The sequence below is a fragment of the Drosophila kikkawai genome, chromosome 3L, assembly GCF_030179895.1.
Source record: "Drosophila kikkawai strain 14028-0561.14 chromosome 3L, DkikHiC1v2, whole genome shotgun sequence".
Classification (NCBI taxonomy): domain Eukaryota; kingdom Metazoa; phylum Arthropoda; class Insecta; order Diptera; family Drosophilidae; genus Drosophila; species Drosophila kikkawai.
Genome location: NC_091730.1, coordinates 6,725,466 through 6,746,710, shown reverse-complemented (window position 1 = coordinate 6,746,710; position 21,245 = coordinate 6,725,466). Strand labels below are relative to the sequence as shown.

The following is a 21,245-nucleotide window of genomic DNA, read 5'->3' as shown; positions in this document are numbered from 1 at the left end:
GCAGCCGGCGCCGGCGTCGTTGTCTGGCCAATGTTTCCTAACAAGAAAATAGGGGGAAAGCTCTCAGCTGATGAGAGTTTTCCTTGCTGGCCCGCCAGCTGTATGTGTATGTCGCGCACTGTAGCCGGCGCGCGTTCTCTATCTCGCTGGCGTGCTCTCTCTGTTTGCTGCGCTCTCTCGGCGGAAAGGTGCGCTGAAAATACTGGGAAATGCATGCGGCTTCTTTTGGACAGCACATTAAGTATACGCGCCGTGGCCGCACATTGCATTATCAGCTGCAATGGGCTCACGTGGATCTTCCACACATACACTATTATTTGTGATTTATATACTTACATTCGAAACTATTCTGTGCACCTGTTGTTGGTGCTTATATATTTAAGTTTTCCGACTTAAAACACCATTTGGTTTGTAGTTTTTGTACATTTATTTCGAGCTGTTGGGTTTTTGTTTTAACATTACCACAAATACAAAAAAATACGTACTTGTCAAACAATTAAACTAATTGAAATACAAGCAGCTTAAGTGAAACACATACAATGCACACATAAAATTGCTGTCAAAGTGCATCTTAAATATGCTAATTAAATGGTTTTCCCCCGCTTCGCGCTTTGTTTTCCCCTTCGTCCTCCCTTGTTTTGGTATTTTTTCTGCAATTTTATTTTGAGCACAATTGCAAACAGCAGTGGCCATTGTTTGCTCACATAGCGAAGGAAGTACATAAGTTTGTCCCCAACAATGGCTTAAATTTGTAGTCTAGTAATTAAAATGCTGGCCGAGACTTATTCATCTGCCGTTGTCATTGTTCTCGGCGGGGCCATTGTGACCGACCGAGATATATTATATGTACATATATAAAATGATACGGCTAGGTAAGTATCAAGAGTATAAATTCGTTATATATCGCTCCGCAGGCCATTCAGCCATCATCCATTAACCATTAACCATTATCCTTACAGGTACAAGTTCTCGTTGACTTTATCAAAGTCGTGTTTGGTTAGCTCGGCTTTAGAGTAGACATTGTATACAATCTTAAGTAATACCTATAAGATACACAGAACCATTTGGGCTAGACATTGAGATGTGAACGCAATTAGTTTAATTTATCCAACATTTACAATAGCCTGGAATAATCCTTAATCGGTCTAAGCTGCCATCACAATACAATTGAAGTACAAGGAGCCCAGCCATATTCGTTTGATTATATTGTCCCCATTATTAAGATACAATGCAAGCAATCTGCGAATGCCATTCGAGTGTGCCTGGATCTGGGCGACTTTCCCTGAAATGATGTATAATTTTCCTATCGAATTTCCCTGCTGGCCACCAAGTCCCACACTCCGCTCGTTCTTTGTACTAGTTTTGACCCTGCTAGGCCTCCCATTAATACACTGTCACATGTATCGACCTTCCCTTCTCTTCTCCTCTCTGTCTAAACATCCCGTAAGCTCATTATATATATTTACTATCACTAGTGTGGTCGCCATGTCCTCGTCCAACTGCTAGGCGGATTTTCCTGCTTCATTTCTGTTTATTATTTTCATTTCCATTATGGTTCCTTCAATGGCATTCCATTCAGCCCCCGGAACAATGCCATTGGTCATTCGTTATTGAAGAGTGAAATCACTTTGCCCTAGTCCTAGTGTCTGATTTCGGTTTTCTGGCTTACCAAGTATAATTTTGTTGGCTTAGTTCAACAATAAAGACTCCATAACATTGCAATTTATAATTTGTAGGCTCATACACAATTTAGCAAATTAATTAGAATGTTTCACAGATGATGCGGGCAAAGTTTCTCTTGGCAAACAGAATTTAAAGGAACTACATTACATGTAATTTGTAATTTTTAATTACCTCTGATGAGGAATTTTGTATTTATTTATTAACGGGAAAAACTAAAAGGTTTCATTGTATTTAAAATAAATTTTTAACTCAAAATAAAAAATAATCAATGATTACAATTAATAAAAGCTATAAAAAATACACAAACTATTCCCCAATTAACTTGTAACTCCTGTCCGCCCCAGGGATATGCTGTTCCTAAAAGTAATGCACCTTTTTGCTCCATGACGGCCCCTTTAGAACTTACTCTGCTCCATGACACTGCTCACCGAATTGTTGATCTCGGCCACCACAACTATCTCCTCGTTCTCCTCCGTCTCCTCGGGCACCATCATCAGGTTATTGTTCATCAGATAGGTCTCCATGCGGTGATCTCCCTCGCCTGCGGCCCCACCCGTGGTAGAGGTGCGTAGTCTGTGGGTAAAAGACGACCTCGATCGGGTCATGTACGATGATCTGGTGGTGGATACCCTCCTGAGGATTCCGCGTCCGTAGAAAAGCATACGCACTTCGACGCGAAACCGGGGGTGAGTGGCAGCGTAGAGGTAAGGGTCTACGCAGGCTGCCGTCTTGCAGAAAAGCGCCGGAATCATGGATCCCAGCGGAGTGATGTGCTGCTCCAGACCGAAGACACCCATCATGGCCACAACGGCGTAGGGCGACCAAGCCAGAAACCACAATCCTATAATGGCTGCCACAATGAAGGCCAGCTTCTGCTCCGTTTTAGCCTTATCCTTGTTTGATTGAATCCGGCTTGCCGTGAAGACCACCTTCAGGATGTAAAAGTAGGAGTACACGATGGTGGTCAGCGGAATGGCGTAAGCTGCTACGAAAAACAAAGCCATGAAGATGCGGGCCGGCGTCTCCTTGTTTAGGTAATCAAAGCTGCAGGTGGTCAGGAAACCTTCGGGTACATAAACCGACAGCCCGATGTCCAGAGCCGGCATCACAGCGAACAGGAAGCTGTAGCACCAGATCAGCAGGATAATCAGGTAGGAGCGCAGGCGGGAGCAGCGTCTCAAGGGCTGCAGTGGATGGACCACCACATTGTATCGGTCCAGAGCGATGGCGGTGAGTGTTCCAATGGCGCAGGTCCCACTCAGACCGCCAACAAATCCGTACAGGCGACAGGCTGCGGGTAGAGATACAGTTAGCTTTGCTGTTTGGCAATCTGTATTTTCGATTTCTAACCACAATGCAGAGAGAAAAATTATTTAAAGTGCAAGGATACTTAATAAAATTAAGATACAAAATCTATATAAGTTTCTGAAACTTATAAAAAGCAAACTTGGTTACTGAAAAATTTTAGTATCCTTATTTTTTAGGACTTTTATAATGAGTTGCCTTTCAGGAGACGATTTTTCCTTCAGTCCATACCAGCTTACCTGCATCTCCCAGAGCCGGACCTTCCTTGATGTTGTTGTATATGGCAATCGGACATTTGACGAGCATCAGGAAGTCACAGATGGCCAGGTTCATCACCAGAATATTGGCCGGAGTGCGCAGTGACTTGCGGTTGGCGAACATGAAGATGACGAATGCATTGCCCACGCATCCCACCACCGAGATGAGGCAGTAGAGGGCGGCCATCACCAGAAAAGTGCTCGAACGCGGCGGCTCGAATTGCAGCCAAAAAGGATTTACCTTGGCGATGTAGCTCAGGTCGTATTTATCGCGGTAGTGGATGTAACCGGGATATGAACTATAATTACTGCAAAAAAAGAGTTAATTAATGGTTGTGGGTTTCACTCCTTGCATAAAAGTGCGTATACTTAATATTATAATAAGGTGTTTTATGTTTTCTGTATTTTCTTTAAAACTTTTCAATGGGGTTTTAATGATTTAAGCACTTATATATTATATAATATATATCTATTAAAAATCCCATTTAAATAGTTTTTAGCCTATCACATGACCCGATTTTCTCCCCTTTTCAGTCACTTGCAGCGCATTATGAATTCTAAGCGAGTTAGTTGAATATGCACCCACTAGAAAATTAAGCCGAGCTTATCGCGATGACTTGTTGAGGTTGTCAGGGGCAAGAGGATGTGCGTTATCTGGGGATGTGTGAGCATGTGCGACCCCCCTGGCCAAACCTTACCTTAGTGCCGTGGAGACGCTGTCATTCACGTGCTTGTCGTGGTCCTTGCCCACATTCACCGCTGAGGAGGCCGTCGACGGAGTCTCTGCCGTCGTGGTTGTGCTGGCGGCAGGGCCGTCACTCGAATTGGCCAGAATCTCGGAGAGGGAAAGGGCTCCAGTTAGCCAAAAACTGCTGCTGCCAGCCGCATCCGTCGTCAGTGTGGGCAGCGTCGACAGGATGATGGTCTCCATGTCTGCTTGGAGGTTTTTGGGCCCAAACAAAAAGTTTAGGAGCTTCCGAGCCAAACGGCAACTGGAACGTGCCCGCAGTGGTGGACGCGTAAAGTGCGCTTATTTGCTGGCCGCATTTGGCAAGGATGCGGCGTGTCGCCACCGCAGGGATCCCGTCAGAGGTGCAGGCGGAGGAGCTATCGGTGGTGCGGGGATGCTGCCGTGTTCACGAACCATTTTCCGTGTGCCCAACGCCAAAGGGGTTAGCTGCAATTAGCCGTTCTCCGGTGACCCTAAAATGGGGACAAATAAAAACGGGGTTTCGTTTAATCGATTTCCTGTATTTAATTTACCGCATTCGGGTTAAGTGGTGTCTCTACGCCAATTTAATCACAATTTGAAGGTTCCAATTTTGGCTTAAATAATGTCTTAACCTTGAATTTGACTTTACTGTAGGGACTAACTTTCTAAAGACTTAAATATGGCCTAGAAATTTGTAAATGTCATTAGATAAAAATATATAAGATTACATTAAAATAAGACTAAACAAATAAATAAAATAAAAATCATTTTCTGCTGACTATAAGCTGTTTGTAACATTCATTCCCTTTCCAAGTAATTCCTTAATTAAAAACTACTTTAAAAGCTAAAAATACCCTCCAAATGAAGTTCAAAGTATCTAATGGTTTTGTGGAATGCAGAAATTATATCTAAGAACCGTCAAAGCAATAAACTTGGGTCGAGTTTTTTAGTGGAATGCAGCAGGTGGATGCCTCAGGTGGGAGTTATTAAAAGCAGCGTGAAACCAATAACATTGTGTTACCCGCTAGATTATGGTAAAGAACAAGGACGAACTTTACTTTTTTGCTTTTCATAAAAAAGTTTTAAATGCATTTAAAAGCTTAACTTGGACTGGGCTCTTTAATAGGACTTTGTGTAAGTCCTTAGAGAAGATAAATAATTGTGACAAGTATTTGTAATTTAGCACATTTGGGCACCGCATCATGTTTTGTTAACAATTGTAACCGAGGCACACTGATTGGTTCCGGACAAGAAAATCAATTAACACCTGCTTGCTCACGATGCCTGCGGTCACTCCGGATGATTACTTACGAGTTACTTGTATTATGTAAATCCGCAGGAAAATGTATTTAGATGGGGAAATTTAATTGCTTATTAAATAACTGCCAGCTCGGCCACGTGAGCCTGCAGGCAGGCATTCGAAGATCCGAGGTCCTGCCGCAAGTGCTTTTCAACTAGAACTCAAACACGAACTTCTCTGGGCCCGGGAAGAGGAACCTGAGCATAAACAGCACTTGGCGGCAGCCGTCGAGGCCAAAGACAAATTTCAAGCTCAAAACTTTTCTCCACCACCACCATCATAAGCAGCAGCAGCAGCGGCAGCCAACTGCAGCCCAAGAACAACTTGAATGTCTGGGAACAACTACAAGTGACCCATGACCCGACCCATTCCGCTCTAGCGTTTGCTTATTATATTTACAACTCTCGTTGGGAACAACACAACACAAAGTCGGCGACAGCGACGACTCTGCCTTTTGTGGGAGATCCGCTGGAAAATTTTTAGTTCCGCTTTGAAATTGGCGTAGTTTTCCGTTGGCCTTTATGGCATTTAAATGGCACTAATTGGCCAATTGAAATTTGTCTTTGGGCACTAGTTTTTGTTTTGGCCTTTGTTCCCTCAAAATCGAATGCCCTGCCATTTTTGGGGGCCAGAAGCTGTGGCATTGACAATTAATCACTCAGAAAGGATATGGAAAGTGGTCCCTGTTTCGGTCTCCAAGAGAATCTGTGCGCATGGCGGGGGCAGTCAAACAGCTTACGCTGTTCTCTGTCAGTTAATTTGAAATGTGCACAGGCTGCTTTTGAATGCTCGTTAGATGTGCCCAGTTACAGGGCTTCCAACGAGCTCCCCAGATGCAGCACTTTTCCAAGTAATGTACCAACAAAGGCAAAGGACTTGGACGTCAAACAATCGCATTGGGCAAGTTTCTATTCATGTGCAACTTGATTTACAATTATTTTATTCACGGCAATCTGGTTTCGGAACGTTGACCATTCTGCGTACATTGAAGGTCTGCCAAGTATTTATTTATTGTCAGTAGATAGAGGCAATTGGATGTTTAATTTTAAGTATTAAATGATGTAATGAATGAGCAGTGACACACTGCAATATTTGTTATAGATAATTTACTTTATTTTCCATACAATGATTAAAGTTATACTTTACAATTTATTTTACTACCATTACGCCAAAAGAGTGATACAATTACTCAGTTGATGTTTGAAATACAGAATTTATTCTGCCATTAAATGCGCATCCCAATCTTTTCCTTTGTACAGGACTCTTTATGGCCAGTCATGGGTATTATAAGGACTTGTTTTCATCTACTCGAATTTAATAAAGGGTTTTATTTACCAGATTTTAAAGTGCCTGGGCAATGGAGCATAACCTGTTGAATGTCAAGCATTTGCATTTGTCTGCTTTTTAATTTTCAAAGCCGATTATAAATGTTAACGAAAGCCATATACACAGAAAGATACTATAAAAAGGTATTTTAAAGATGCAAAAATTTAAATAAAAGTTGAATATGCCAATTTAAATGTGCAATATCAATTTCCGGGCGTAACTAATTCATGGCTTTGTTCTATGAATATTTATAAATACTAAATTGGTTACTATTTTTTGAAAATAATTTTTTCTCTTATATTATATACCTAAAGTGCTCTTCAAACAAAGCAAATTGCTGTAGCGAGACGTTATTTCTTTCACCTAATCATTTCCATTCGGGAGCTTCAAAGGAATCAACTGAGCCGCTAGGACATTCTCTTGGTCCTCGAGAAATTGTGCAAGCTGGCGTGACTTGTTTGGGCCCATTCGACAGTCATTCGATTAGACCAAGTTCCTTTGGTGGCCAGGGCCACGCTGCTGCAGATTATCCACTCGTATCAGGCGCTTTTGGTGCACTAAACAAAAGCGGAACCATCACTTAGGCGCACACTCTTGCATGGCGGATGTGCGCCTTTTTGGCTGGATGCACAAGCCCCTCGTGCGGCTCTTGCCAAATGCATTGCGTCCTTTATTTTTCCGCCACAATTTTATTCCTCACTCGCAATTTAATTATGAGTGGAAATGGTTTAAAGTGTTCAGCTCTTTTCCCAGGCCATGCCGTGCCGTGGTGCGTTATATTTCGTTTTGTTCGGCCTGTGGATTGCACGGAAGCAATTATCCAGCCACTTGCTGAAAAAGCTGCAAATCGCTAACAAGCAACGCAAGAGAGCAAGACAATAATTTATTTAAATTAAGTTTCAATTTCTTTCAGTTTGGGTTTCGCTGCAGAAGCTGCCACAATAATTGCATCGCTTAAAGGACGGGAATCACTTTACAAAACTGCTCTTTTTTGCTTAAGAGCAATATAAATTTGTGTATGTTCTTTGGCTGTGGCCTTCGTATAAACTAATTTCGCCGGGAGCTATCCTTGGGTATTATTTTACGCGGCTACTATTTTGCGAAGAAGTTTAGCCTCATTATAATTGCTTATCATAACATTGGTTTGCCTAAAAGCAACTATTTCGGCATTAAATAAATATTTTGAAGTGGTTAAATATTTCTAGGTACTGTTAATAAAGGGACTAGGCTTTGATTTCTTTAAAATAAATGTTTAGTTAACGTAAGTCACTTACAAATACTATTTGTTACTTGTTAAAATCCAAACTTGTTTTCCCTTAAACATTTCCAATTCCAAATGTCAAAAATGTCACAAACTTGCGTCGTGAGGCACGCTTTAATGCCTCCAAAAGCACAAAATCACGCTCATCTTTAAGCAATTGCAGCCATATTTTTATAAAATCAAATTTTTGCCAGAGTTAGCAACAGCTAACCCAGGCATCCAAAGTCACATGTGTCCGGATCAGACGTGTAATGTGCTATATGTATATCCTGTATGCAAGGGTTGCCCCAGCTGCAGGGATACAGCTCCCATGGCGTCAAGGCGACAAGCAGGATTTAAGAGTAGGTAAAGCCAAGTCGAGCCAATTTTCAATGTAGTTTTTCGCATTTACTTTATATTTTTTTTCCTGACATGGGATCCCATGACCCCCATGGGTATATTGATTTATGCTCGCGCCAGTTTTCATTTCACAATTTTCACTTATGTATGGCAGTTTATTGCAGTCCTCATCTGCACTCAGGCTCAGCATTTTCCCCAGCTCCCGTTCATACATTCCCTTAGTCCTTTTCCCCTGCTGCACGTGCCTGGGTTGGGCTGGTTATTCTAAATGCAATGTTTGCGGCCCAAGGCTGCGACAGAACTGAAATGTTCCGTGCCGCCGCCATCATCAACAGGCTCTTAAATGCCTAAACATGCACGGAGAACAATGGTTCATTTCAAAGGATGAGTTTCAAAAATTAATATATAAATATTTAAAATAAATTTAAGATATTTTATAATTGTATATAATTTGTTTTTGTTTTGTTTTGTACTAGTAAACATGGTTTTCTTGGCTTTAAAATACAATTAAAATGTTTAAGAAATCAATGATATTTTCCGGCAGTGCAGGGATGATGAATACTACTAATGCTGATGGCTAGAAAAACTGAGATAGCGAGGGCACGTAGCTGAAACTGAGATTTGTGCCGCATTAGAGGATGTCAAGTATTCAATCTGCTTGGAATTAAGCCACGGCACCTTTAAGATGCGGATTCCCATTGTGACCGGCCGGCGAACCGTCACTTAGTCAGCCGGCAGTGCCCAGAATGTGGGCAAAACAGTCAAGTGCACTCAGCGTTGCATATGGTGATGGTGATGTGGGTTGGACCAAGTGCAGCAGGGATGAGGAATAAAGGAGAAGCATACCAAAGAGCTATCTCCGAGGCCAACTGCTCGAGAAGCGCCCCCAAGACATGCGGCTGTCTTCGTCCACTGAAGACCACTTCATGGATGTTGGAGATGCCGGGTCTTATTTGCTTGGCAAGTGCTCCAAGGAATGCCGCCACTCAGGTGTGTCGGCCAAACAAAAGAGGGCCCAAAGCCGAAAAGAAATCAGCCGAAAGGACTCTGATAGCCAGTAAGAGAGCAGCTCAGACCAGACCGGAACCTGCACTTGTCCATTAATTCCCCAGGTAGACAGTGGGGCCACTTTCACTGCCACTACCAATTTCAGCCAAGAAAAGCCGCTTAGTGCCGGATGGTCGGCTAAGGCGTTTTATTTGATTATTTTTCTGCTAATAAGAATAAGTAAACATCCTAAGCAGACCTCCATCACCTTAATACAAATTGAGTAAACAAAGCCGTCCATTGTTGAATGAGGAAAAAAAAGGAAATAATTTAAGGAGAGGTATTTTCCATGACAACCTATTACCTTTGGGGAATTACCAATGACTTTACATGAATTATGAGGTATAATTTATCTTATTATTTTCTTGTTAGATTAAATTTAATGTTTTTAAGCGTTTAAGTGCATTTGTAGCGAAATTATAGACATTACTGTACTACTGAAATATAAATAAAGAATAACTAAAACCAACTAGAGCCACAGAATGTCATCTAAAAATAAAATTTATGCCCTTGGCCAAGGAATTTTATGGAAAACTACCATGCTGTAAATTTTTAGTTGCATTTTCCTTTGAATTTAATATAAAAGCAACGCAATTTGACGTCCGATAATAAACTGCAAATTAATTAAATCTGACATTTGGCCCAGCTTCTGTGTCAGAGTTTGACTTGCAGAATTTACAGAATTTTTTGGCATTAGAAAGTATTTGATGTTTCCCAGATTAACATTTCGTTTTGAAAGGGGAAATGCGGGTTAAGGCAAGAGACAGCTTAATTTGCAATTCGGATCGAATATTGAATTGAATATTGTACAGAATGAGACATTTTAAATGCCAATACTCGCTTGGAGCTTGCTGATTGGTAATGCCCTGGTAATTGTGAGAAGCATCAACAAAAGTAAATAGCCGAAATGTTCCAAGGCAAATAAGGTTCAGCAACAAATTCCAAGTTAAACAAGTGTGATCAAAGGACTCAAGCTGTTTGCACAAATGTGGGGAATCTAAAGATTTAAATCGGGAAATGGCCATATGAAAGGGACGAGTGCTGCGCTTACCTGCTGTGACTATTGAGTTATTTTGTTTTCGCCAACTTAAAAAGGTCACAATGCTTATTTTCGCTTGTGCGTTGTCCAATGCAACTTTTATTCAACTCCAATTGCGTCCTTATTCAACTGGGACTGGGAATTCTTTTAGCCACGACTGCTTGGCTCTGCTGAATCTTTACAAAGTTCACTTTTTATAGTTTGTCCTGGGACAGGTCCGAAGTTGGCCATTGCCAAATGGCGCCAAACGGACTCGAAACTTTAACTCGATTTTTGGCGATTACCCGGAAAAGTTATACTCCTGAATTTTTAAGCGGCTTTAACAGTTCCTTTTGATGACTTTGCGGCTTTTACGCGCTTTCATCCAAAGCTATTACTTTGTTTACACGCGGCGTATACGCAATTTTTAATTAAACCGCCAATTCCCCAGCTAGGGGATTGCAGTCTCCGATGTCCCGAATATTTCCAGAGCTGCAAGCTAACTGACTGAGGACTCGCGTACGACTGAGCCCCAGGAGGCAGCAGCTGGTGTTTTTATCAATGAAAATTGTTGCTTGTCGGCGGCATCCTTTTCCGAACGGAGGATGAAAAAGCGCCAAAGAGAAAAGCTACGAGCGAGCAGGCGCAAAAGAGAAAGTTCCTTGGATGCTCTTAAGCGACGCAGCCTGTGGTTTTCCCTGTTAACCTGGCCTAATGCCTCATATTTGCCAAGGCTTTTCAGGTTTCATTATTGCCACTTGTATGTTGTTCTTAGGCTCTCGCCCGACGAAGAGTATATCGTTGTATCTGCATCCGCACCTGGTCAGTCATTGGCTTTGTGGAGTCGGTCATTTCTGATGGGTCCTGTTTCCGGTTGCCATGGGGGTTTCATTGATAAGAGGCGTTAAAGTCCAGGGGGAGGGAACTCGGTTGAGGTTGCAGGTGTGCGTGCCTAAAAGGCCGCAAGAGCAGCTCTTAATTTAATATGCTCAAAAATGCAGATGTGAATGGGTGCCGTTGACAACAGCTTCGCACGAATTATGGAGCTTTGGTAAACTATTTGAACTTTAATTTTGTATTTAGCAATTTATTAAATACCTTGTGAAGATGATGTAATGAAGTCTAATGCTTCATTTGTTAAGGGGATTCAAGGAAATGCATTTGTAAAAACAATACGAAATAATTAATTTAATTAATACCTATTTTAAATATTTTATTTTAAATAAAAGTACTCAGACTTATTCATTGTTATTCATTATTTCATGTAGTGTTCCTTTTTCCAATACAATTTATTTAATTAAATTCCACACCTATATTTTACTATTAATTCCTTATAAGTACAAGGAGATTTATCAGGTTCAAGGTCCATAAATCTTTAAAATTAATATCACTCTTTAAGCCAGCGCATAGGCCACCTTGGCTTATTGTTTTTGAGGAATTTATGCGGTTGACTGCGGCGCGAAATAGTTTAGTTCGAGCGGCGATGACAAACTGGCAACTGGCAGCATTTTGCCGGGCCGGGCATCGTCATCGTCATCATGAACCATTTCAGAGCCCGTAAATTGAGCAAAGCCAAGCCGCAAGCTGGTCGGCAGTTGCACTTTAATTAAAAATAAATACGGATAAAGGCCGCTTACCCTTATCCCCTCCTCGCAAATGCCAGCCACTCGTCTAATTCTAATGATTATTGATGTGGCTGCTGATGAAATGCCTGTTTACAGTTGGCTTCTGGTTCTGGTCGAGATTCTGGATTCAGAGGCAGCTCTCTGACCTGTCCAACAATGATTGCTGTTCCCCATATAGTCTGGCGTACGGCAGACTGGCCCACAATTACGGTTAATGCTCTGGGTTATCTCCTGGCATTTGTGCCGATTTATGCTTTTTTATTTACATTTTATTTTGTTTGTAATTATATGTATTTTTTGTTTGTTTTCCGGCTGTTGGCAAGTGCTCCTGGTTAAACTTGGCCAAAGTGAGGGCTTGTAATCAGGAAAAATAAAAAAACATTCAGCTCTAATGGATGTTTACATATTTTCCAATTTGAAATTTGAATACTCTTTGTGAACTTTACTTGTAAACATACTTTGGGTCTGTGCAAATAGTAATTAAATGGGCTATTTCAATATTTTAAAGAATAATTTACTTATTAAACTATCAAAAAGCTAAGACTTATAAGAGTCTATAATTGAAATAAATACAATTAAAGAACAAAATCCATAAAATGGCTTTTTAAATGGTAATCATAACTTTTGATAGTCCAAACAATTTGCTTAAATTTTAAAGACCCCAAAAAAGAGTATTTCAACATGCGGCACACTCTCGCAGGTGAATGAATCGACGTGTGTTGTGTGTTGTCTTCCCGGGTTAGATATTAAAAGTTTTGCTTTGTGGGGCTAAATTATACGACATTTACGCATTCGCCGCCGGTTGGTAGTATATTTTGTTTTCAGTTTGTAAGTCAAAGCACGAAAAAAGCACTTACTCTCTCTCACAGTCCCTGTCTCTGTCTCGGCGTGTACTTCTGGTTCCGTAAACCTAAAAAATACGAAAAAATGAAACCCGAGCAGAGTAATTAGTGACTTGTACAAAAAATAAATAAATACAAAAAAGTCTGTTATAAAGCGGGGCATAGCTTAAGCGTAAACGTAAACGTAAGTGTTCTCTGCGCAGCGCAACTTTTCCAGATTTCAGACTCTGTGCTTGTGGAACCAGACATTTCGGAGGTCGTTTTAATACACGCCTCAGCTCCGGTTGCCCAAAATCTCCGAAATCTACGACAATGCAAATGCTTAACAGCTTCACTCAAAAATTTCCACTGCCAAAGCCGCCGAACTTTGGCGGGATGAGTCAGTAATCGACGCGGTGAGTAGATGATGGAATTGGGTTAAAAAATCACCGAAAATTATGAGACAGCAAGGTTCTAGACCTTAGCCAGAGCACTTAATTAATGTGATGAATTTTATTAATTTATTAATCTACCAATCGGCGGATTTAAATAGTATTAAAATGCTAAATGTGGTATACGATATTTATATTATATTTTTTTGTGAGAAGTTTGCACAGTCAACCAACCTTATAAATCATAAATATTTTTTAATCACTATCAACAACCGAGTCAAAGTGAAAGTTACCTATTTTTTTATAATGTAACCCATGTACGAATTAAAATTGTTGTTTAATGGGCTTATAAAACTGCTTTTAAATCAGGACAAGCCCTACGTTTATAGAAAAAACACCTAAGCCCTGCGCTTATCTAGGTTCCAGCGTTAGTTAATTGATTTAATCGATCTATTTTAATTTAATTATTAGGAGTACTCAGCTTACAGTGACAATTTAATTACGTAAAAATTTTATACCTTTATAAAATAGGTACATAAATTTGAACTATGTTTTCTTGGACTGAAATCAACAAAGTTTCCAGATCTACACTTGAAATTCTAATAAATGAAAACCTTTCTTAGCCATTCTAAGAACACATTTGAAATCTCGGAATATGTAAACTTATCACAGGTTACATTTATTGCTTCCAGAGAACAAATCAATTTAATGGCGTTGCGTTAATCTGTTTGTGTTTTGAGTTTTAATAGAATGAGTATTATTGATCGGTTCGGGTTAGGGTTCGGGGGTCGGGAGCCGGCGAAAGCCCTCGATGTCGAGGGAAATGGTTACGCAGTGCAAGGCAAACACGGGCTGCAACAATGCGATTAGCATGCAATAGTAATGCCATTAAGTATGCACAGTACATTTCCATTGCACAGCGATTTGCGGCTGTGACATGTGATGCCAAGATAAACAGCCAGGCAATCAGACTAAGTATCGCCCAGATACGAATACCAACCGGAGATAAGCCCTTCGATCCCCTGCTCTTCGCAGGGCTAAAGGTTATAGATACCTGCATAAATTCATATATATATAACCCACAAATGAACAATGCTTTTTGCTGTCGATCAACGAAGGCCTGCGGTTTTGTAACCCCCTCAACTCAACTCGACTCGCTTCGCCTCAAGTCCTCACTCTCTCTCGAGGGCTCTTGGCTGGTGGGTCTCTCAAACAATCGTAATTTGACTTTCCAGAGTCGCCGCTAGGTCTTTCCCCGACTTGGATTACCGTCTTCATTGCGGTTATCCAATTCCGGCAGTTACTCATCGACTTTTGATTTACGCACGCACGCAATTAGTCATTCCGCAATAAAACATGAAGCCTGGCTTTTTTTCGCCACTCGAATCGCTCATACCCTCTGCTACCTTAGATCTGGCGTAATAGCAAAGCAATTAAAGAGACATAAGACCAAAATAGGGAGCCAAACTAACGGAAAACTTCAAAGCTAGGGGTGATAGTGTAAGATAGTGTAAGAGTACAGTCTTGGTTATTACATTAGGAACAAGGTTGTTGAGGAAACAGATATATTAATAAATTGAAGGTATATTTAGGCTTAATGAAATATGAAAATATAAAGATATAGCTGAAATTGTATTATACTTTGATAGGTTGATATTTTACCAAAATTTAAAAAACCTTTAAAGGACCATTCTATTCATTAAACATTTTATAATTATAACATTAGATATAAAAGTAATACAAATTGTTAAGTAAAAACTTTCAAGTAATAAAAACTTCCTAAAAATATTAAAAAATAATATATTTTAGTTACATATAACTTCAACTTTATATAGTAAAGGATACCTTAAAGTCGGTATCATCCCCTCAAATAATCAGTGTAATGAAGGAACCCCTGAAATTCTACCGTTGCTGCTTTTATTTTGAGTAAACTCTAACTTTTAAGTGGAATTATACCATAGTAATACAAAAATTCCAAGTATTCCATAAACTGCCATTCAATGGCAAGGCTAGGGCACCGAAATGATTAACCTTTTAAATTTCCATCGCCCATTTGGTGGGCGCTTCTTCGGCACTCGAGTGGCTAGCAGTAGTAGTAACAGTGCCATCCCCTGGGCTCCAACTCGATTGGCGACAAAACAACACCGTAGTAGCCGCCTCCAGCGAGTCGATATAAGTTGCGGCGTCGACGAGGCCCTAACCGCAGTTGTGTGACCGCGTTCGGCGGGCGAGCACGGAAAAAAGACAGTAGTGGGACAGTGTGGAACGGGAATACCTCGCCAAGCCGTCGGATTTGTGGTCTGCCTTAAAATAGTTACAGTTCGTAAATTAGCCGCAATCGGTGACAGTGCCCCAAAAGCCTGATAAGGCGGTCAGAGTTCCGGGAAAAGTGACTCCGAGTCGCAGCGCAACCATGCGGAGGAGGTGTAATACCCTGGCAATTGTCATTGCCCCGATCTTGATTTGTGGTGAGCTATATGGCAAAAACAAAGGTGTACTAGTAATTTGATCGTAAAGAATTGTTGACCGAATGTGCGTTAATCAAGATACGAGGCTGGCAAATAGGCTTTGCACACATTCCTCCTATCATCTGTGGCGGCCGAGTGTTTTCATAACTAAGTGCGGCAAATATTTAAACAATTGTCAGGACTGTGATAGTCAATGCAACACGGAAAGAAAAATGTCAAAGAAATTGCGCTGCTTTTTAATAAGGAAGCAAAGCAAAGAGAAAAGATTGTAGATAGGAGAGCCTCTTTAGTTACTTCTTAATGGTCAGATTTGATTTAAAATTATTTAAGGAAATGAAAACATTTATTAGAGGACTGTCAATATAATATTGTTCGCTGTGTAGTCACCGACCCTAACTGGATTGTTACATTGTCGCCAGACTCTACAGAAAAAAAGTGCTTAAATAAATCATTATCATTTCATAAGCCTCTCGATTATCTTTGTTATAAATCAACAAGGAAATAGAGCAAAAATCACAGTGTGAAGTTTTAATGACCATCTTAGGCGTATCAGTGTTTTACAATTTTGTCTGCGATACGAATGTTTGTTTATTTCTAGCCAGTTAAGAGTTTGGTCACCTGATTGATCTTCAACCTTCTGACTGTCATAGGTTTCTGGTTTCTTGATTATTCACCGCCATTGTCCACGATGATCACGCATGATTTTAAACAAAAAAAAAAGCCCCAAAGCAACTTTTTTGTAGAAAATTGTTTCAATTATCCCTGCTATTTAATTTGATTTAATAACGGTGTGAGCTAATCTAGTAACAATATACTAAACAGGCCGCTAATAGAAATTAGTCCATAATTTAACCAAATTCCCCATAAATCAGGAGAACTGTTAATGGCAAATAATTCGGTTGAAGCGTTTCGCTAATTTCGTTAGCACTTTTTATGCCTGAATGTTTGGTGTTTTGTTTGAAAATTGAAAGTATTACACAGCTTATGATTACAACTGCACCCCTTTTTCCAATGGGCGGAATATTAAAAGCTGCAATAAACTTTACATGGCTAATTGTCGCTCGATTGATGCTAATTGAATGAGCAATTACGGCTGTCTAGTTGTGTTTGAACTCAATCCATCGCAGTGACGACAGACAGCGACACCGGCACTGCATTAATAAGATGTGCAAAATTAATAGGACACACATATGTATTATTTATAGCTTTCGCCGTGTCCGAAAATAGTTGATATCTTGGTCAAACTGGTATCGCTGATTACACACCCACTCGATGTCACGAAATGTCACAGACATTCAACCAATTAGCACCTGCTGGAGTTCGATTAACCGTCTCTGTTTGCTTTTCTCAGACATAGAAATCAAGTTATCACAAAGTCCACATTATATATTTAATTTGTGAATATTTTTGGTAACTTTTACTTACTACTTATATGCATTTTTTAGCCTTGACAGTCCTGGCCCAGGACTTTGGTTACGAGGGCAGACATGGACCCGAGCACTGGAGCGAGGACTATGCCCGTTGCAGTGGCAAGCATCAGAGTCCCATTAACATCGATCTGGTCAATGCCGTGGAGAAGAAGTTTGAAAAGCTGGAGTTTTTGAATTTCCATGTGAAGCCCAAGAATTTTCAAATGACAAACAATGGCCACACGGTGCTGGTAAAGCTAACCTACGACGAGGACAAGGTGCCGAGTGTGAGGGGAGGTCCTTTGTCAGAGAAGACCCTATTGGGTTACCAGTTCGAGCAGTTCCACTTTCACTGGGGCGAGAACGATACGGTGGGCAGTGAAGACCTGATTAATAATCGTGCTTATCCTGCTGAGCTTCATGTGGTCTTGAGAAACCTCGAGTATCCGGATTTTGCCAGTGCTCTGGATAAGGATCATGGCATTGCCGTGATGGCTTTCTTCTTTAAGGTGAGATGAACGTCTGAAATGAGGCTAGAAAACTCTTTATTGACTGTATTTTTATTTTAATTAACTAGATTAACTACCGTTCCTCTGATGGATATGAGAAGTTTGCAAAGTTACTCCCTCAGATCGACCGGAAGGGCAAGTCGGTGAACATGACGGAACCAATAGCCCTGGGAGAATACATTTCCGAATACTTGGACAGCTACTATAGCTACACGGGTTCATTGACAACACCGCCGTGCAGTGAGGAGGTTACCTGGATCGACTTTACAGAGCCCATAGACATCACTGAGAAGCAGGTAAATGTCTAGGAATAATAATTTTTTAATAAAATGGTTATTTAATTGTCATTGTAATTTTCCCCATTGCCAGCTAAGTGCCTTCCGCCTGCTGACCGCCAACGATGACCATCTGAGGAACAATTTCCGCCCCATTCAACCCCTCAACGATCGCACGCTGTACAAAAACCTAGTGGAGTCGCCGATTTACAACATGGGCTCCATACCGTTCGTCAATGCGGCCAACGCAGCTGGCAGGTGGAAACCCCACTTCGTGACCGCCCTGCTCCCCGGATTCGGCCTCTTGACCCTGCTAAGAGCCACCGTTTTCAGGGGTTTTTAATTAGAGCTCTGCGACGAGGAATCGAAGGTTAAATCGTTAAATGCCTGGCATGCGCGGTTAGGCGTCCAATTAGGCGCTGCAATGTACATGTTCTGCTCCTGCTCCAAGCCGGCATTGTTTGTTGTTCCAAGCACGAGTCCCGTCCCTTTCAGTAATTTCCTTAACACGGGGTCCTGCCGGCAGGACACTGTATATACCGATGGAGACAAACAACGTGGCGGGGCAGGCGGAGTAATTATTAAAACGGAACCTCAGCTGGCACGATACCCTACTCATCAATTATGCAGCGCCTCTCGCCAGGACTGTCAATCGCATTGTATTCGTATCCGCATCCGCACCCCAATCCGTCCAAAGAGGACTTTGCGTATCCATCTCCTCGGTGCGTAGGGAGTCGTCCGCCTGGCATTGCACATTGTGATTTTAAAGGCTTGACGCACAAGCAAATCTTTATATTCGTGTATTCTAGCTTTAGGCTTTGGCAAACATTAAGCTGTAATGAAATGTATTTGTTTTTTAAATTATATTTGCATGAGTTGCCGTAGCGTGTAACGGCTTTAAGTGAAGTCACTTGTTTTAAAAGCGATAGCTTAAATCAAATAAATTCTATATTTAATGTAAACAAATTGTCTACGTTAAGTGAGTTACTAAAAGTCATTTTTTGCAATAAAACTTTTTGTATACATAAGAAATACAAGTTTTTTTTACAATCAATAAAAAGTCAACTTTTTGTGGCTTTGTAATTAATTACATTAAAAAGCTTTACGTAGTGGACTTTAAAATAAATGTGCCTGGAAGCTGTTTATTAAATTAAGGGAGTTTGAATTTTTCTGACATAAGATAATTTATCTGTTAAGCATTTTATGAAGTGTATACTATGACTTATTGTAGTTTGTAGAAGACCCGCTGAATTTTTAAAATTTTTTAACATTAATTGCACTATGCAAACTTATTTCAGATCTAAAAATTAACTCAGAATAGCTTTTTGAATGAAAAATAATGAATTTTTGGCTTAGTTATCAATTGCAAGTTCGGTTCTGCTCCCATAGCAAACTGGAAGGCTATACGAAGTTCGCTCCCCATCTTGCTTATTTTTATAGGGAACCCTTTTTCGCTTACGTTTCTAATTATTTAGCCCAGTAGAGTGCAAACCTTTCCTTAAGGAAAAAAAATATGGTTTCCTAATTATTCCTATTAAAAGAATATAGCTCCTTTTATTATACCCTTGCAGGGTATTATAATTTCAGTCAGAAGTTTGCAACGCAGTGAAGGAGACGTTTCCGACCCTATAAAGTATATATATTCTTGATCAGCATCAACAGGGGAATCTTTCTAGATCTGTCAGGAAAAAATTGATTTTTTGGCCATTTTTCAAAACTTTATAAGGGGTTACATCATTAAAATTTTTGATTTTGATAAAAAATTGAATTTTCAAAATTAAATGAAGTATGCAGATTTATTAACTGTAGAAAATCTAGCACAGAACAGTTTTCCGATTTAAAATGAATGCTCTTTTGCCCGAGTTATGACATTTTTAATTTAAAAAAAAATCAAGAAGTTTTTTAATATAAATAATCAGATTTTATAATACAAAATAATATTTTTCTAAGTCAAGGAATCATTTCCGACCCCATAAACCATATATATTCTTGATCAGCATCAACAGGGGAATCTTTCTAGACATGTCCGGAAGAAATCGATTTTTTGGCCATTTTTGCGAAATTTGATAAGGGGTTACATCATTAAAATTAGCGAAAATGGCCAAAAAGTTTGATTTCCTAAAATTTTATATTTGGTATGCAGTTTTTTTAAATTAATAAAAACTAACACAAAACTGCTTTCCGAATCGAAATTAATGCATTTTTGGCTTAGTTATGATATATTTTAATTGTTACCTGCAAGGGTATACAAACTTTGGCTGGCCAAAGTTAGCTTTCTTTCTTGTTATATATTTAACGCATTCTAGAAATCAGCACAATAAAAGTCTTAAGCTGGCAGCCGAGTGTACTTTTGATGACCCTCTGATCCCGACTGTCCCGAACCTGATGAATTATTGCAAACATGTGCACAAATCTATCAGCGAAATATCAACTTTTGAATACAAGTCGAAGAGTTCGTCTGGCGAAAGTCGAGCTCGCGAACATGATTTATTAGAAATTATTTATGGCTCGTAGTAAGAACGGTGGAGACTTGCTATAAAGCACACACCGGAAGCAACAAATTATCATACAACAAATATATATTTTTAATAGATAATAAAAGCCATAGTAAGATATAGCAAATATATAAGACCTTTATTTTTATTAAAATTAAAAAAAAAAAATACTCATACGATTTCGATTAATTAAGTTAATTCTGTAAGCCAAAGCAATAGCTCACTATAGTTCCAAAACGGATTGATCATCGTTGTTTGTCATTTGGCTTCGCTCTGCGTCTAGATGCCTTGTCCTTGTGACCCCTCGAACTTTACGTATGATCCCTCTGCTAATTATAGCATAATTTGTGGCTTTTTAATTGGCTTATCATTGTTGTTTATTAATGCGATCGATCTGTCTGATAGTAAGGCCATTTGGCCTAGAACTTGAGGTCAATGCCACTAGGAAAGGAAATACAAAAAATATCTAGATAGAAAAAGGAGAATACTATAAATAAAAGCATTGTGAAGCGTAAACAATTTCCGTTTGTTTTTATATAGGCTTGGCAGTGAAGTCTACTTTCCCGCTTTCCGCGATTGCATTCCCCGGCACGTTCTTACTTAATTGATGACACCAACAGCATCCAGCATCAATAGAAATATTATGAAACTTTTCCATTGCCGCCCCAGCATCTCCACCCTCGAGTTCCGTGCGAATTGCCCCCCAAATACGTTAGGTGATAAGATTTATTGACAGCGCTCGTTACAAACTGACCCCTCTGGTGACGAACGCCGCGATACTGCGCCTCGGGAAACATGGAACAAGCCCCTCCGGCCCAGATCCACGCCTCAGAATAGCTGGAATAGCCGCGATCAGTCCGCCCCTTCGTGGGCAGTGTGAAATCGAAAATTTTTTGTAGTTCGCACTTGCGGCGTGTGTGAGTCCGGATCGAAGCGAATCGGCGGGGATCGACGTCATGTAGACGACTGACTGATAACTTTTCTTTAGGCAATCCCCCCCTTG

The 21,245-nt window shown here is 40.3% G+C and overlaps 2 protein-coding genes across 3 annotated transcripts; one reads left to right on the top strand and one right to left on the bottom strand.

The window, feature by feature from the left end:
* Positions 1–432: 432 nt before the first annotated feature.
* Positions 433–11,719, bottom strand: Rh7 (Rhodopsin 7). Of its 2 annotated transcripts, none has more exons than XM_070285838.1 (4): positions 11,559–11,719; positions 3,944–4,448; positions 3,228–3,553; positions 433–2,974 (listed from the first exon to the last, which is right to left on the bottom strand). In XM_070285838.1, the coding sequence occupies exons 2-4, from the start codon at positions 4,174–4,176 to the stop codon at positions 2,079–2,081; spliced, it is 1,455 nt and encodes a 484-aa protein (XP_070141939.1). In that variant the 5' UTR covers positions 4,177–4,448; positions 11,559–11,719; the 3' UTR covers positions 433–2,078. The 2 variants fall into 2 exon arrangements, with proteins under 2 accessions (XP_070141939.1, XP_017021354.1); XM_017165865.3 differs by lacking the exon at positions 11,559–11,719 and adding an exon at positions 10,282–10,857.
* Positions 11,720–15,276: 3,557 nt separating this feature from the next.
* CAH2 (Carbonic anhydrase 2) lies at positions 15,277–18,783 on the top strand. The gene is made up of 4 exons (XM_017165866.3): positions 15,277–15,554; positions 17,000–17,472; positions 17,541–17,768; positions 17,842–18,783. Exons 1-4 carry the CDS (start codon positions 15,500–15,502, stop codon positions 18,088–18,090), a joined length of 1,005 nt encoding a protein of 334 aa, XP_017021355.1. The 5' UTR covers positions 15,277–15,499; the 3' UTR covers positions 18,091–18,783.
* The last annotated feature ends 2,462 nt before the right edge of the window (positions 18,784–21,245 follow it).